At 36.3% G+C, this 16,305-nt stretch overlaps 1 protein-coding gene across 1 annotated transcript in view; it reads left to right on the top strand.

Annotated features, from left to right (window-relative positions):
- The window catches only part of LOC136835042 (acid-sensing ion channel 2-like), a 22,484-nt gene extending 6,628 nt beyond the window's left edge, over window positions 1-15,856 (top strand). Inside the window, exons 3-7 of the mRNA XM_067098162.1 lie at window positions 6,426-6,516; window positions 7,001-7,200; window positions 9,056-9,185; window positions 11,084-11,280; window positions 14,834-15,856. Of these exons, the coding sequence (XP_066954263.1) occupies window positions 6,426-6,516; window positions 7,001-7,200; window positions 9,056-9,185; window positions 11,084-11,280; window positions 14,834-14,992 (777 nt within the window). The 3' untranslated portion in view covers window positions 14,993-15,856. The remainder of the gene's footprint in view (window positions 1-6,425; window positions 6,517-7,000; window positions 7,201-9,055; window positions 9,186-11,083; window positions 11,281-14,833) is intronic.
- The last annotated feature ends 449 nt before the right edge of the window (window positions 15,857-16,305 follow it).

Here is a 16,305-nt window from a genome sequence, read left to right as displayed (position 1 = left end):
TATACATATATGTAAACTGCTTTCAAATAAGACGCTGCTCAGACCGACCTCAGAGGTGTGTGTGGAACCGAAATACATAAGAGTAATTTAATAACCCCACCATTGGCAATGAATTTCGATTTTGCCCACAAATCTCGCTATGGTTTTATGACCCTCATTTACCAAATGAACAGCAGAACGTGCAAGTTTATGCGCTACAAGCAAGTAAAAAATGCGCCGAAGTTTCTTCGGCGCATACGAATTTTCTGTACAGCGTATAATGCTGTATGAAACTCTCAGACATGGCCCAGTGGTGGCCTGTGTTGTTCAAAGAGGTGCCAGACGCACGATCATGGCCAATTTTAACCTTAAACAAAATAAAAACTGCTGAGGATAGAGGGCTGCAATTTGGTATGTTTGATGATTGGAGGGTGGGTGATCAACATACCAATTTGCAGCCCCCAGCCTCAGTAGCTTTTAAGATGTGGAGGCGGACAGAAAAAGCGCGGACGGACAGATAAATAGCCATCTCAATAGTTTTCTTTTACAGAAAACTAAAACGTAGTAAATGCATTAGGAATTTTTTTCAGAAAGCCTAAAGCTGTATTTGTATTATTTCGAAATTGTGAGAACTGATGAGCATCAGTGTAGGGTTGAATAGGGGATGTATAAGTACCTACGTATTTGTTTGTTTGTGCATTTGCTCGTATGTGTTATTAAATGGGTTGCTTGGTTTTACGTAAGCAGGGGCGTCATTTGGGTGGGGGGTGCTCAGGGCGGCACTTGCCCCCCTCAAGACACTGATGTCTCCCCCCCCCCACAAAGACTTGGTTTGCTTCCTTTGAGATAATAATTTGAGATAATAATAATAATAATAATAATAATAATAATAATAATAACACCTGTTTGGTGCTGTATTAACTCAGTACAGCTCTTACATAGCTTCAAAATGCTCCAACGCTCACAAATTGGCGATGAATGATTTAAATTTCAGTTTCTCTTACGCGAGGAGATGAGTCATTTTAAATTGTGACGGTTGTAAGAAAAATGACGGAAGAATGTATTCATTGTTGCGAGGCCTTGGGATCACGATATTGAGGTGGAGCGCGCGTGATAACTGAGTTTTGTTCTGAAATTCACAAAATTCCGAAACACTTTAATTGCCTAGTGCGAGTATAAAGCCCTTTCCCTGTCCGTCAGTATTTGATAATACGAACGAATTAAAAATAAGTAAAAAATGCGCCGAAGTTTCTTCGGCTCAATCGAGTTTTCTGTACAGCCGCTACAGCGTATAATCAAGGCGACCGAAAACATATCTATCTTTCGGTGGTCTCGATATCATGAGCCGCGGCACATGAAACTTTAACCATGGCCCGGTGGTGGCCTATTCTGTACCGTTGCCAGAAGCACGATTATGGCTAACTTTAACCTTAAATCAAATAAAAACTACTAAGGCTAGAGGGCTGCAATTTGGTGTGTTTGATGATCTGAGGGTGGATGATCAACATACCAATTTGCAGCCCTCTAGCCTCAGTAGTTTTTAAGATCTGAGGGCGGACAGAAAAAATGCGGACAGAAAAAAGTGCGGATGGACAGACAAAGCCGGCACGATGGTTTTCTTTTCAGAAAACTAAAAACCTGATGACACTGCAGTTACTAAACTTCGTAACCGTAATACTCAATAATCGACGTGAATTCAGTGCCATGTATTACTAATTAGCTTGAATAATAATAACTAGCGAGGGGTAAGTTTCACCATTCAACATTCTGCAGGGGTACGAATGACATTTAATTAAACTTTCATGAAGACATCGTCCATTAGACTCAGCTTGTCCAAGGACTGTGAAATCCTGAAATTGAGCAAATGAAAACTAATGAGAAAAAGAGAAATTCCAAACAAAGAAGTCCCCACGAAGAATGAACTGTAAACAGAAATATAACCGTGAGTCATTCAGTTTCGGGTGTCTACAAATAGCAAACGGTCGCATGAATAATTACAGCAAAATGGAAATAATAGATACTATCAGTTAAACGTAAAAGGAACTGAAGCATAAATGACGTGGTGTGTTTTACAAGTTCTCTGTAAATACATACAATGGAGATGAATTGTCGCCTGTTTGTACCTAACTGATACTATCAGTTTTTTTATATTTTTTCGTAGTACTTTTTCTTATCTTGATAACTAGTCATCTGCAACTGATGTTTCTCGGCAGATTACTTTGCATGCTTGCTTGTTAATGACTTGAAGACATTTATGTGGGCTGAAAGCACTTTCTCCGACATACATCTATTTCTTTTTCTATTCGATCTCTTTCCAAAATGTGGATATTCTAGGCTTCAAGAGATTGCGAATGAAAGACCTTGCGTCAAGTTAAGTTTCTTCCTGTATTTATATGTCTGAACATACCCACTTATTTATATATATATATATATATATATATATATATATATATATATATATATATAATATATAAATATATACATATATATATATATATGTATATATATAATATATATATATAAATATTATATATTATATATATATATATATTTATATTATATATATATATATATATATATTTTTATATATATATATATATATATATATATATATATATATATATATATATATATATATATATATATATATATATATATATATATAGAGAGAGAGAGAGAGAGAGAGAGAGAGAGAGAGAGATGATTGTTAGGGATATATAGTAATAATTGAGAAGTGCAAACTGTTTGGCACAATGAATTAATAAAACAAAATTTTAACAAAACGATTTAAAAGCGGTTTTCTCTGATTTCTGCCATGAAGCTACAAATTTGGCTCTGCATAGCAGTAAAGAAAATATAAAAGTCTAAAAAATATCTTTCATGTCGAAAGTTTATGACACGAAAAATAACGACTTTTACAGTTCTAAGGATATGAACAATCTGAATGGCAAATTCATGAATGCGATGAAGCTGATAATGAAGATTAAAAAGTTAAGGACTAACTTGAGAATGAAAATGTGAGGAGTAATAGCAGAAGCAGCTTGTTTTACACATACGAAGGAAAGAAAGTAATTTGATACCCTTTAACGATATCTTAACAGGTATCGCTTGCTAAGGCACTGCAACAGATAGATAATGATCTTCATGTGACAGTTGAACTGTCATACCATTTATCATTTCACATCTTAGTCAATAAAGGTTTTAAACTACGTTGGCACGAAAAGATCACTGATAAGCTCAGTAATTGAACTACAAATACGGTGTATAATAACGGTACTACTTTGGAATACTGAACAGTTGTTGTTCTAGCTCTTCGTTGGGCGAATCGGAAGAGCTGTGGACTAGCACTCGCTAGGCCCGAGTTCGAGTCTCCGGCCGGCTGATGAAGAGTTAGAGGAATTTATTTCTGGTGATAGAAATTCATTTCTCGCTATAATGTGGTTCGGATTCCACAATAAGCTGTAGGTCCGGTTGCTAAGTAACCAACTGGTTCTTAGGCACGTAAAATAAGTCTAATCCTTCGGGCCAGCCCTAGGAGAGCTGTTAATCAGCTCAGTGGTCTGGTTAAACTAAGGTATACTTTAACTGATGCAAGAGGATACACACCCACACACACACACACATACACACACGCACACATGAGATCTTTGGATGAAATGGTTGGAAGTGGCTTAGCTTTGTGACTAACTACATGTAGTCTACTAGCTGGCAATGTCTTAGCTTACTGACAGCCGAATTTTAGTCACTTGATTACAAATCTCGCACTTTTTTGATATCCTAAAGTAGCTCTTTGTCCAGAAGTTCCAAAGCTATGTGACTGGCTAAACGCAGCAGTCTAACTTGAACTGTCAAAGCTTTGCAACAATCACCTGGCTGATAGGGTCTTATTTTTGTGGAAAGCTAAGATGATTACATTATGGTAAATTTTTCAATTTTAGAACAAAAGAAAATCAGTTCGCTAGTTCACTTATTTGAGGCCCTTTTTTTTTTTTTTACTAGGCAAGCATAGTAAACTCGAAGTTCCTTAACTGTGGGGAATGATTTGGATAAGAGAAATCCAAAGCCTGGAAGAAGCGAAGAAGAAATTGTCACTGACTATACAATATAAAACACTTCTGCTTCGGGACTACCTAGGAGGAGGAAGCATAACGGCCAAAATAGTACCTATAAAAAAATTACAATGACATCTTCGCCAGAAAGATGAACAGATTGACTAACATATAAACTGGCGTTACAAAAACTACGGTCCGTGCAGCGAAGAGAAAGAGGACGGAAGAAAAAGCAAAGGAAGTTTTATAAATCAGATATAATTGCTTTTGATTTATTTACTGAAGGAAAAATAAAAGATGAAGTACCTCAAGTCTGAGAACAACATTCCGAAGACTGATAATTTAGACCAACTTAAATAATTGGAAGCTGGAAAAAATTCATGACGTACGAATAAACTCTGTATTCTTGGTATATTCTGAACGATTTACCAGGTGCATAAGACGTTCTTTACTTCTGTGACCAGCTAAAAAGAATTACGTCACTAGAAGTCCCTCATCTTTGAACATAAGTAAACCTTGTTTAAAATGTAGTGCATATCCAAAACAAAATTTCACGTTTTGCAACGATCAGTGGTAAAATAATCCAGAATAAATGGCCTTCTAAAAATGTATATATATATATATATATATATATATATATATATATATATATATATATATATATATATATATATATATATATATATATATATATATATATGCAGTGATAATGCCTCAAAAATGTATGAATTCAAAAAGTGAATAAAGGAAAAGGTTATAATCTTTCCTTCAGGGAATTGACTATTGTACTAATTTAGCTTTCAATGACGAGTAATCTCATGGAAAAAGAACAGCTTTTCCAGAGGTCAACATACCAAGCAATAAATTCGCGTGGCATCCCACCCCATATACCTACCACACTGATATGTAATGGCGTAATGAAAACATCTGACCCCTCCCATATTCCAGCCCGTACATAAACCTCCAGCCACCCAACCTACCCCATACCAGGAGGTCTAGGCTGTCTTTCAACAAATGGGAAGAGTACCATTAGCATGATTTCATTAGGGGTTGCAGGTGGGGGGGAAGGAATGATGTGGGAAACACTGGCTACGCCCTCGTCGTTGTCATTAAGCAAGTGAATATAGCCCTTCCATTTTCTCTCTAGCCAATATAATAAAGCATTAGATAATTTCATGATTCCGGGGAGTGCTTATATGAAACAGATTCCTGCTGACTTGACGTCACCTTTCGTGTTTTTGTTGTAACTGCAAATAACAAGCAACATGCATTCCAAATATGTTAATGCTGAAATATCCATGCAAATGTCAAATGCTGTTGAAGAGTCATAACCAGTCATGAATTAGTACATACACAAGAACACACTCACACACACACACACACACACACACAACGAACGCAATACAAAGATGAAAGGTGTACAGAAGCAAATGGTACAATAGTAATAATACTTTGTTCGTGACTGCAAAAGGAGTCAAGAGCAGTAAAATCTCAATGAAGAACTCACACCACGTACTTCATTATCGCGTCACTGACACATTAGGATTATACATCATTACTTCGGGAGTCTATTATGATGTTCGTTGTCTACGTAGCCTGCAACAATGGTCGTTTAGTTAGTGAAATTAATCAACAAATCACCATGAGGTCAGATCAGAACTTAAATGGACGACTACCCAGAAGAGCCAGACGCCGTCAGAACATAAACCCCTTAAACACTCATAGAGCAGGGCATATGGCTTGCAACCTCATTCCATAAAAGGCAGAAAGGTTGTTATATATATATATATATATATATATATATATATATATATATATATATATATATATATATATATATATATATATATATATATATACACACACACACTTCTTAGAAGAGTTTGCTTCAGGAAGCAAGGCATTCCTGCATGTTTGCTGACTAGTAACAGTAACTAGATTCAATAATTTTAGCTAAAATACGCCAATTTTGATAGGTATTATTGCTCTAGCAACCACTTAAGTTTTTTTCATTACACCAGTATTTTCGTCAATTACAATCGTTAAAGGATTCACCTGACGTATTAGGATTTTTATACCAACTGTGTTAGGTACTCCCATTCATTATGATAATCATTTTATAGTCTTATTTACCATATAGAAAACATGTCTAGTACATTTACTTGCCATGGCATACATTTGATATAGCCTAATTAGTCATGATAACTTGTTAAATAGTCTTTTTTGACTTGGTAACCATTATGATAGTCTCCTTGGTTTCAGTAGGCCTATGTGATAGCAACGATAAAAATCAGTTAAAAAAATTATTCCTCTTTATACAAACGTTAGCTATTGTTCCTTTTGGCCAAGATATTCTAAGCGTTTATGCTAAGACTATCCCGCTTTTATGCTCCTCAGTGCTTTTTCACCCGTGGCCGGAAGTGTGAAGAGATGGGAGCTTGGTCTACCATTTACACGGTACTGGGAGTCTGTTATCAATACCGCCTCAGTAAGTTTTTCATCAGATTACTCAAGCGCAATATTGAAGCATTATTTTTATGATGAATATTAAGGTTAGGATTGCTGTTGATGTTAATATTAATAGCATTAATATTAAGGTTATTATTGTTGTTACCATTACTCGTGCAACTGGTGTTGTATGGTTTTACATATTATATATATATATATATATATATATATATATATATATATATATATATATATATATATATATATATATATATATATATATATATATATATATATATATATATGTATGTATATATACACACATATATATACATAAAATGTATGTGTATTTATATGTAAAAATGTATGTATGTATGTATGTACACACATATACCCCGCCACTCTGAATTACAAAAATAATACGAACAGCAGAAGAAGACTTGAGCATACTTATATATCTCTAAGTCCACGAATGGTTTTCTTGTATAGAATTACCCCTTTTTACATCTCCCCAACAACGACAGACGAGGCTGTGTCCATTTCCGGCATCTTCAACAATTTGTACCTGAAGCTTCACGACCCAGAGACGGATCGCTACAAAGACGACAGCGGATTCAAAATCCTGATCCACGATCCGAGAGACCATCCTATCATAGACATCAGGACACATGGTACGACTCTGGAGGAAGGGTGGGAGAAGGCCGTGAGAGTAACCGTGAGGGAGGTACGTGCCATTTCTTTCTCTCTCTCTCTCTCTCTCTCTCTCTCTCTCTCTCTCTCTCTCTCTCTCTCTCGTACGGGGGTAGTGCCGACAGTGTACCTCATATGATGCACTGTAGGTATTACTTATGGTCTTTTGCAGCGTCTTTTCGGCCCCTAGCTGCAACCCCTTCCATTTCTTTTACTGTCATATTCTCTTTCATCCATCTTCCTTTCCACCCTCTCCTAAAAATTAGTTCCAAGTGCAGCTGCGAGGTTTTCCTCCTGTTACACCTTTCAGACCTTTTTACAGTCAACTTCCCTTTCAGCGCTGAATGACCTCATAGGTCCTAGCGCTTGGCCTTTGGCTTAAATCCTCTCTCTCTCTCTCTCTCTCTCTCTCTCTCTCTCTCTCTCTCTCTCTCTCTCTCTCTCTCTCTCAGGTTAGCAACAGCCAGAAAAAAGCATGCATTTTTGTCTTATTACAAGCACATTCAGTGCAGATAAGAATGCATAGCCGATGGGGTTTGGTTGACATACATTAAGCTGGCCCTATGCCAGCACGGGCCCTTGACCAAAAAGTGATCCGTAAGTGTAGTTTCAGGAAATAAAATGCCTAGTGTGGCTATCTGGACTTTGACCACCCTACAGAGACGGCACATCTCGTAGTTTGACTGATACTAAAACCATTGCCGACGAGGAATCAAATGGAAAAATCGAGAAAGGAAGAGCAAAATTAACAAAAAATAAAAATCATAAATAACAGACGGCAGAGAAATGGCGACAATCTTTCTGAAATACCCGAATTATTCCTAACATCTTTGGACTGTGGAACAGTCTCCCTACTGAGGATGTGCAATTAGAACCTCAAACGTCCAAGCGAGGAAGCAGTTCATTACCACCCTACAACAATTCACCTTGTATAGATTTTTTATCTATTTATCTATCAGTTTATTAACTTGTCTTTTTTCTTTTCTAATAACTGATCTCCTCTTTATGTATTTCCTATTATCTTCTGTAATTTCTTTCAAATGAACGTCATATTTTTTGGAAGCCTAAATTTCAGGTCAGGCTTGTTCCATATGAATGGGGTTTTACCTTCTGAATAATGATAGTAATAATGATAATTAAGAAACAACCGATGTCACCGACAATTTCGTCAAGAACAGAAAGATCTTGACACCAAAGAGAGTAAGGAAAAGTGTGTTGCTTTAAGGGAAAAAAATTGAATAGGATATAACCATGAGAGCAAAATTTAAATTGATACCAGATGAAATATATGAAAAATATGACAGCCTTTTCATTTATCCTAAACTAACTGTCGCTTATTCTTCATAATAATAGTTTAGAACCTACAATTGGCAATGTATTTGCTTACTTAATGTCCCTAAATACTGTAGATTACAGTTGTGCTTTGTGTTTTGGGTACTGATTTTTTGTACTATTTATCTTCATCCACATACCTGTGATTTACGGACCCTGTCTCATAAATAAGTTGTGTAGCTTTTTTCTTTTATCAAATGAGACTTGTTCATGAATTTGTATTACCCTCCAGATTACCGCTTTAAAGTCTGCTAGAGTAAAAAAAAAAAAAAAAAAAAAAGAGGCGTGAGGCTAGCAACCTCACTTTTAAAAGACAGCTGAGAAAGCAGTTGGATATACCTTTATGTACCAGTGCCTCTAAATAAAGTAGGAAAATGTATATGGTATATATATATATATATATATATATATATATATATATATATATATATATATATATATATATATATATATATATATATATATATATATATATATATATATATATATATATATATATATACATATATATATATATACACACACACACATTCAATTTTAGTTTTCGCCTATTACAGTTTAAGACAATTCCGACGCAACGTTGGCCCTGTGTCAAAAACGCCTCTTACTCCTCATCGCAGTGTATCTCCATGTGCTTCTTGAAGGCACTCTACAACAAGACAAATTGCCTCATGCCGTATATGAAGGGTAAGTGAAGGACGGTTCATTGCCTGAAATCTGTTCTGTGTCTTAAAAATAACTTTTCCTGAAATAAGTTAGAATCCGTTAAAATTACGTTTTCTCTGAGTTGGTTTTCTATTATAATTTTAATGGCTAACTCTAATAGAGGACAAAAATAACGCCATTGTAATTACAACAACAACGGCAACAATCTTTTAATAATAATAATAATAATAATAATAATAATTTTATCGTCGTAGGATTAGCTGGCTTTAATTTAGCACGGGCTCTTGTTCCTGGAGCAGTCCACACGAAGAGTAATTGTCACAAAAAATGAGAAAGTATAAAGTTTGAGAACTTAATTATGTTAAAACATTCCCCTGTGTCTACATCGTAAATTAGAGCGACTATTAACCTAAACATTGAGTCACGTGAGACATCCACGTCACTTTAAGTGATGATGTGTCAGGAGATATATCACGAAAAAACACGTCTCCTGGTTCCTCGCCCATTACTCCACAAGCGCTGCTTTAACGCTTAACGCTTTCCGAATTTGGTGCCAAGCATTGACTACTTTGTTCTTTGCTTCCTCATACTTTCTGAGTCCTTGTTATATCAGGGGCGTCATTTCAGATTTTTGTTGGGGGAGGGGGCGAAGGCGGTTTGGCCAGCGAGGCAAGCCTAATCAGCTGTTTTTTTTTTTTTTTTTGAGCTATTTTATGTTTTTGAAGCCACATGAGTAAGGTATTTCAGCAAAAATTATATACTCCCACTACTATATGTTTTATCTCATCATCACTGGTAGCTATCAGACAGACAAAGATCAAGAAACATAATATTTCTGAGAAATTTTATATATTTATGACTGCACATTTAAAAAGAAAACATGCTGTTACTCCTTGGGGATGAGGGGGCCAAGTTGAGGCTTTGGGGGGAGCAACTCGGGTCTTGGGGGCAATTTGAGTCTTGAGGGGGCAGTTGACCTCCCCTCCCGCCTATATACGCTCTCCACGTACCGCTTTCCCATTCCTAGTTACTAGACTGATATTCTTTCACATTAGTTTTTGGGCGGTTTTAGTTTTCTGTAAAAGAAAACAATTGAGATGGCTTTGGCAATACGTCCGCACTTTTCTGTCTGTCCTCAGATCTTAAAAACTACTGGGGCGAGGGGGCTGCAAATTGGTATGTTGGTCATCCACCCTCCAATCATCCTACATGCCAAATAGTAGCCCTGTAGCCTCAATGGTTTGTGTTTTATTTAAGATTAAAGTTAGCCATAACCGTGCGCCTGGCAACGATATGGTATAGGCCACCACCGGGCCGTGGTTAAAGTTTCATGGGCCGCGGCTCATACAGCATTATACCGAGACCACCGCAAGATAGATCTCAGGTGGCCTTGATTAGCCTATACGCTGTACAGAAAACTCGATTGCGCCGGAGAAACTTCGGCGCATTTAATACTTGTTAACTGTTGTTTGTAAATGCCATTGATCATTATTTTTCTTTTATTAATTATCTGCACTGCTTATTTGTGTGACTTAGGTTTAAAAATAAGTTTCTTATGTTGTTCCAGGTTGTGCCAATGGCTACCTGCCGTTTCTATTTTTTTTTTTACCTACTGATCGGGGACGAGATGTCATTCATAAATATCAAGGACACATCATTTCTTATGCATGTAAAATTTTTCTTGCTAATTGTATTTAGCCTACTCTTCTACGGTTCAGCTCATGGCTGCATACAGCTTTACTTTTGTCATTTTCGAGAGTCTTCCCTTCGGTAACAAAGCCTGATTTTCTTCTGCACGTCTCCTGTTGGCTGCTGAACAGATATTTTCATACTCGTTCTCCATCTGTTTAGATGTCATTACAACATAACACAAGTAATGCAAGAACTTTCACTGAAAAGCAAATATTTAATACTTTCAGACACAGATGGCGCCTTCTGCAACTCCTCTGAACAATATAAGAACGGTGAGAAATGGGAGAAGGAACTGCTCTTCTTTGGAGGTTGGTCACACCATAACTGCGGGTGTATGAAGCAGTGTAACGAAGACATCTATTCCGTTTACGCAGAGGCGGCCGTGACTGACGGCTCCACGGCCAAACTACGAGTGTTCTTCCAGGTATGATGACCTAATTAATGAGCCAGATTGTTGGGGCCGAAAACCTAAGCTTTAAATAAAACCAGAAGTAAAATGCGAATATATGCTTTCATAACTGCACTTGTAAGCATACCTATTTTACGTGCAGGCTACATTTTGCTTACATATCATATACTGTACATATTAATGTTTATGACTGATATATAAATGCACACACACACACACACACACACACACACACACACACATATATATATATATATATATATATATATATATATATATATATATATATATATCAAAATATCAAATAGAATAGCTCCTGGGAAAATAGAAAAAAAAACTATTCACTGCCGCTTTTATGCTGTAACAAAAAAAAAAAAAAAAAACTTCGAGTAGCACATAGATCTGCAAAAATACCTCATTCATACAGTGCGCTTTTCGCTTGCTTTGCACACTCTTGCTTCGAGGCTACAGAAGTCAATGCGTTCTTTGATTTATGGTACGCCAGTAACCTAACATTTTTAGACATTCCTCTGTTCTTCCTTCCAAATTTATAAACGCTTCAATTTTTCTTCTCCCATCTCTGGATGACCAAACTTCGTTTAAAAACTCTGGTCATTTTTCTTATGCTGACTTTTTGGCGCACATTAATTGCGTCTTCAAGTTTCTGCCCTCTTCAGTCCTTTTTGTGCCACAAAACTTTAAAGGCAATTAATTCATCTCGATGGAGTCTATAACCAAGTAAACAGTGGTGGCTCAAGCTGATCTGAGGATAAGAAAGTATGTTCAAAGCCACATTTAGGAGCACTGCACATTTTTGTCAAGCACTTAGAAATGGAAATTTAGACTCATGAGAGTGACGTAACTAAAACTATTGTTTCAGCTATGATATCAATTACAGAAGAGTTGATTTTGGACCACAAGGCCAAACTGGTGATATTTTCTCGTTATTCAGTTTTAAGTGGGGTTCATAGTCGGCTAATAGGAAGTTGTTAGACGATTAACCATTCCATTTTGGACCCCTATCCCTACCTCCGCGCAAAAAAAGAAGAAAAAAAATTAAACTGGCTAATTGTATCGGTGCAGTAAACTTGAACCAAGGTAGAACGAGGCTTTATTTATCTGGATACCATACACATCAAACGATACTTAACTGGAACTGGATGATCAAACCGGCTAGGTAAAGGGTTTTTATCACGTGTGCATGGTAAAAGGTAGCAAAAGGAACAACCATCAGTCTTCAATCATAGGGTAGTCTTAAAAAGTCGACCATAGCCAGAAAATTAACAGAGACAAATGCTATCTTAACCAGCAGGACACACACACACACACACTCACATAAATTCATTTAGGCAAGTTTGTTCACTGGTAGCATGGTCATGTTGGCTATGGGACAATATATTCAAAAATAAATGTACAGATGCTTTACCCTATGGGCATTTGCCTAAAGCTACTAAATCCTGATAGCGTAGGTAAAGGTGATAGCATAGATAGCACACTAACAAGAAAACAGAACAAACTACCAATAAAGCTGTAAACTGCTGGTCAGCAACTCCAAGTTGATGAGATGAGAGCATTTACCTACTGTATTCCAGTAAAAGCACAGAGGAAATCTGCATCAAAAGTCTGAGACCACTGACCACATCTGCAATATCAGGAACCAAAGGATGACTACCCACTCTTCTCCAGACGATTCATCTCATGTCGATATAGGTAGCGTGGCATACGGGACGTCTTCAAGCATAATCAATCAATCCCTACTTCTCTTAGTGTTGGAAGTCTTACAGCAGACTTACAGACTGCAAGACAGTTACATTATCTGGAACAAAGTCTGCATAAGAAGTTCTCTCTGTTGATGAATGAAATGGTCAATTACCTGCTTTTGATGATTATGGAAAAATTACATTTTTCTAAAACTAGAGACATACAAAATTTATATAAAAAATTATTACTAGAAGGCCAGTTTGAAAGAAACTGGTAAAGTTTCCTTTGAGGCAACAACAGTGCAGTTACTCCACTTGATTGTTGATAAAGTTATGGAAACGAAGAAGGACGAGATCATTGTGGTAACGGGAAAAATTCCACCAGGAAACCAATCTGCTAAACTTAATACCATTGCAAAATTCAGTCACAGAGAGGAGAACTCATTAACTTCCCCAAATGCTTTGCAATCATCTCCAGATGAACACAAATCAGATGTGCCCCAAACCAAAGTCTTGTTATGCCTTCAGTTAGTTTGATATCATAACAGCATTCCACGACAAAGAAAAAAAATTCTGCTCGGCAAACAGAATGTAGGATGTCTCAAGCCTTTTTGGAAAAATTTATTTTATCTGCTTGTGGGGTAACAGCTATGATAAAAGTATCCACAATACTTCATTCACATTTAAACAATGTATTCAATCAGCCAGCATGAAACTTGTTTCTAAATCAGTTCTTCGTGATCTGATTTAATCTCCAGTTCATCCAGGGATGGCATTCAAGTACAGCACTACTGTACCCTAATGGTATTTTCCCTTAGTCCATCTAGGCTTGGCAATGACAGCTATAAATATCGGTATAGCTGGGTCTTTGGCCATAATATTAGTTAGCTCCTGAAAACCTTTTTGTATGGGAGCAAGAGAAGCACAAAACGATTTTTCAAATATTGTTATGTCTGATTAATCCACAGTCAGATGCGGTCAGTGTTTCCAACTATCACAACAATATCTATCCCCGCACATATTTGCATGCTCTTTAAGAGACTCCTAAGAGCCTGTTATTGATTTCTATAATTTCTGTTTTCTGCCAAACAGGTCAAACTTTGCATTACAGGCACTTGAAACAGCATTGGATACAAAAACCGTAGAAATCAATACCAGCAACTCAGGGACATCTTGAAGAGCATGTAAATATGTATGGGGACAAATACTGTTGCGACAGTTGGAAACACTGACCGCACCTAACTGTGGACTGATCAAACAAGACGAAATGGGGAAAATCGTTTGTGCCTCTCTTCCTCCTATACAAAAGATTTTCGGGAGCTAACTGCTGTTGCTATACCAAGAAACCTGCTGAAAAGCGCAGACATTGTGGCCAAAGACACAGCTATATTGATATTTACAGTTACCATAACCTAGATGGGGCAAAACAAAAAGTTATTAGAAAATTTTGGAATGTCTCCTGTTACCTTTAGAGTTAGTGTTTCCTAAATGATCTTCAAAGTTGCAACCGCTCCACCGTTTGAGCAGCCGTGATGTCCCACCAAGGGACTAGAGCGAGAACTTTCATTCCATTCTTGGCAGTGATACGGATGTTGATTCTCGATACAAAAGAGACTGCAATTCTTCTTAAAAGCACCATGTACAATGGCCTTACTTTTTCTAACTTTTTCTCCTACTTTTTAGGTATCTCCATAGGTGGTTGATTCATCTATTTTTTTTTTCTATTTTTGTCTGTGTTTTGCAAATATTATTCTATTCGCTTTTTTCTTTCCAGAGATAGGCATTATATTTTGATAACTAATAACAGTTAAATTACAAGACAAATATTATGCACCAAGACCTAATCCATCTCTATTCAATTCCAACAGGATTTAACTTTTGACGAAATCTCCGAGGACATCGCCTACGATGCCATTGCTCTTCTTTGCGACATTGGCGGGACACTTGGTCTCCTCCTGGGAGCCTCCGTTCTCACTTTCATTGAAATAATGGAAGTCTGCTGGATGAAGCTGGTAAGACGTTGGTAGCAGCTTGAAAGAAGTTTGCTCCACCTACGAAAAGCTGCGCTTAAAGCAGTTTTAACGACAAAGGAAATCAACTCTGGTCTGCAGGTGTATTGGCTGTCAGTCATAATGTATATTGTAGCTAGCTTCATATCTCTATACATGCGCAGGTTTACTTATGCCGGATTGCTTTTTCCCAAGATGTAACCGAGTACTAGGACCTTTCCCTGAAAAAAGCGGGACGCTATGTCTTCAAAACTAACCATAGCATTTTCTTGAAGATAATCTCATTATGTTTCCCACACCCAAAGTACTCTAGAGTGATTAATTTAATCCAACCTAACCTAACTTACCTACCAGGGGCATGGCAAAGAAACCAGGGCTGGTGGAATACTAGCGTACATCTCAATAATTTGCTGCCGGATTATGTGCTGAAGTGCAATAAACCATGGGTGATGATAACTGCATAATATAATCTTTTTCCCATTTATTACTTCAGTCTCCACAGTGCAAAACAGAAGATAAGGCGAAAACAATTAACCTGCAATCAAGCATAATTTGAACAGCATAATGTGTGAAACAGAAAGAATTCAAAGCTGAAATACATCATAGTGAATGCAACAATGAATAGAATGTGCCAAAAATACATAAATATGCACGATAGGAAATGTGTAATCATACAACTAATCAGGGAAAAAAATAATTGAACTTTGCACTAATGAAGTGAGCATTACCATATTAAACGAGATCAGTTTTAATTAAATATATAAAGGCTTGGAAAATTGCTGTGAAGACTCGTCGACCTGTTCAGAAAACTAACCTGGACAAGAAAAATGACATTGCATTTCTCGGAACTGGACAAGAATTGAAGTTTTCTTTAATCGCATTATACGATCGCAGTCTTCTGGTATACATTATCGAAGTGTCATCAATCTTTTGAGGGGTGACTGCTAGTTCTAAATAGCAAACCCTAATCAAATATATATATATATATATATATATATATATATATATATATATATATATATATATATATATGCATCTATATATATATATATATATATATATGTATATATATATAAATATATATATGCATAGACAAAAGGGAGCATTTATCGCTATGTTTAAGATAAGTCTGTATTGGCAAAGCCAAGGTCTTAATAATAAAGAAATAACAATCCAGTGTTTCATTTCACGTGCACCAAACACATACGCATACATACATACATACATGCATATGTATATATATATATATATATATATATATATATATATATATATATATATATATATATATATATATATATATATATATAAATCTCGTTTAATACTTATTT

Source organism: Macrobrachium rosenbergii, chromosome 54, assembly GCF_040412425.1.
Source record: "Macrobrachium rosenbergii isolate ZJJX-2024 chromosome 54, ASM4041242v1, whole genome shotgun sequence".
Classification (NCBI taxonomy): domain Eukaryota; kingdom Metazoa; phylum Arthropoda; class Malacostraca; order Decapoda; family Palaemonidae; genus Macrobrachium; species Macrobrachium rosenbergii.
The sequence above is the reverse complement of the archived record's forward strand: the minus strand, read 5'-3'. Positions and strand labels throughout refer to the sequence as shown.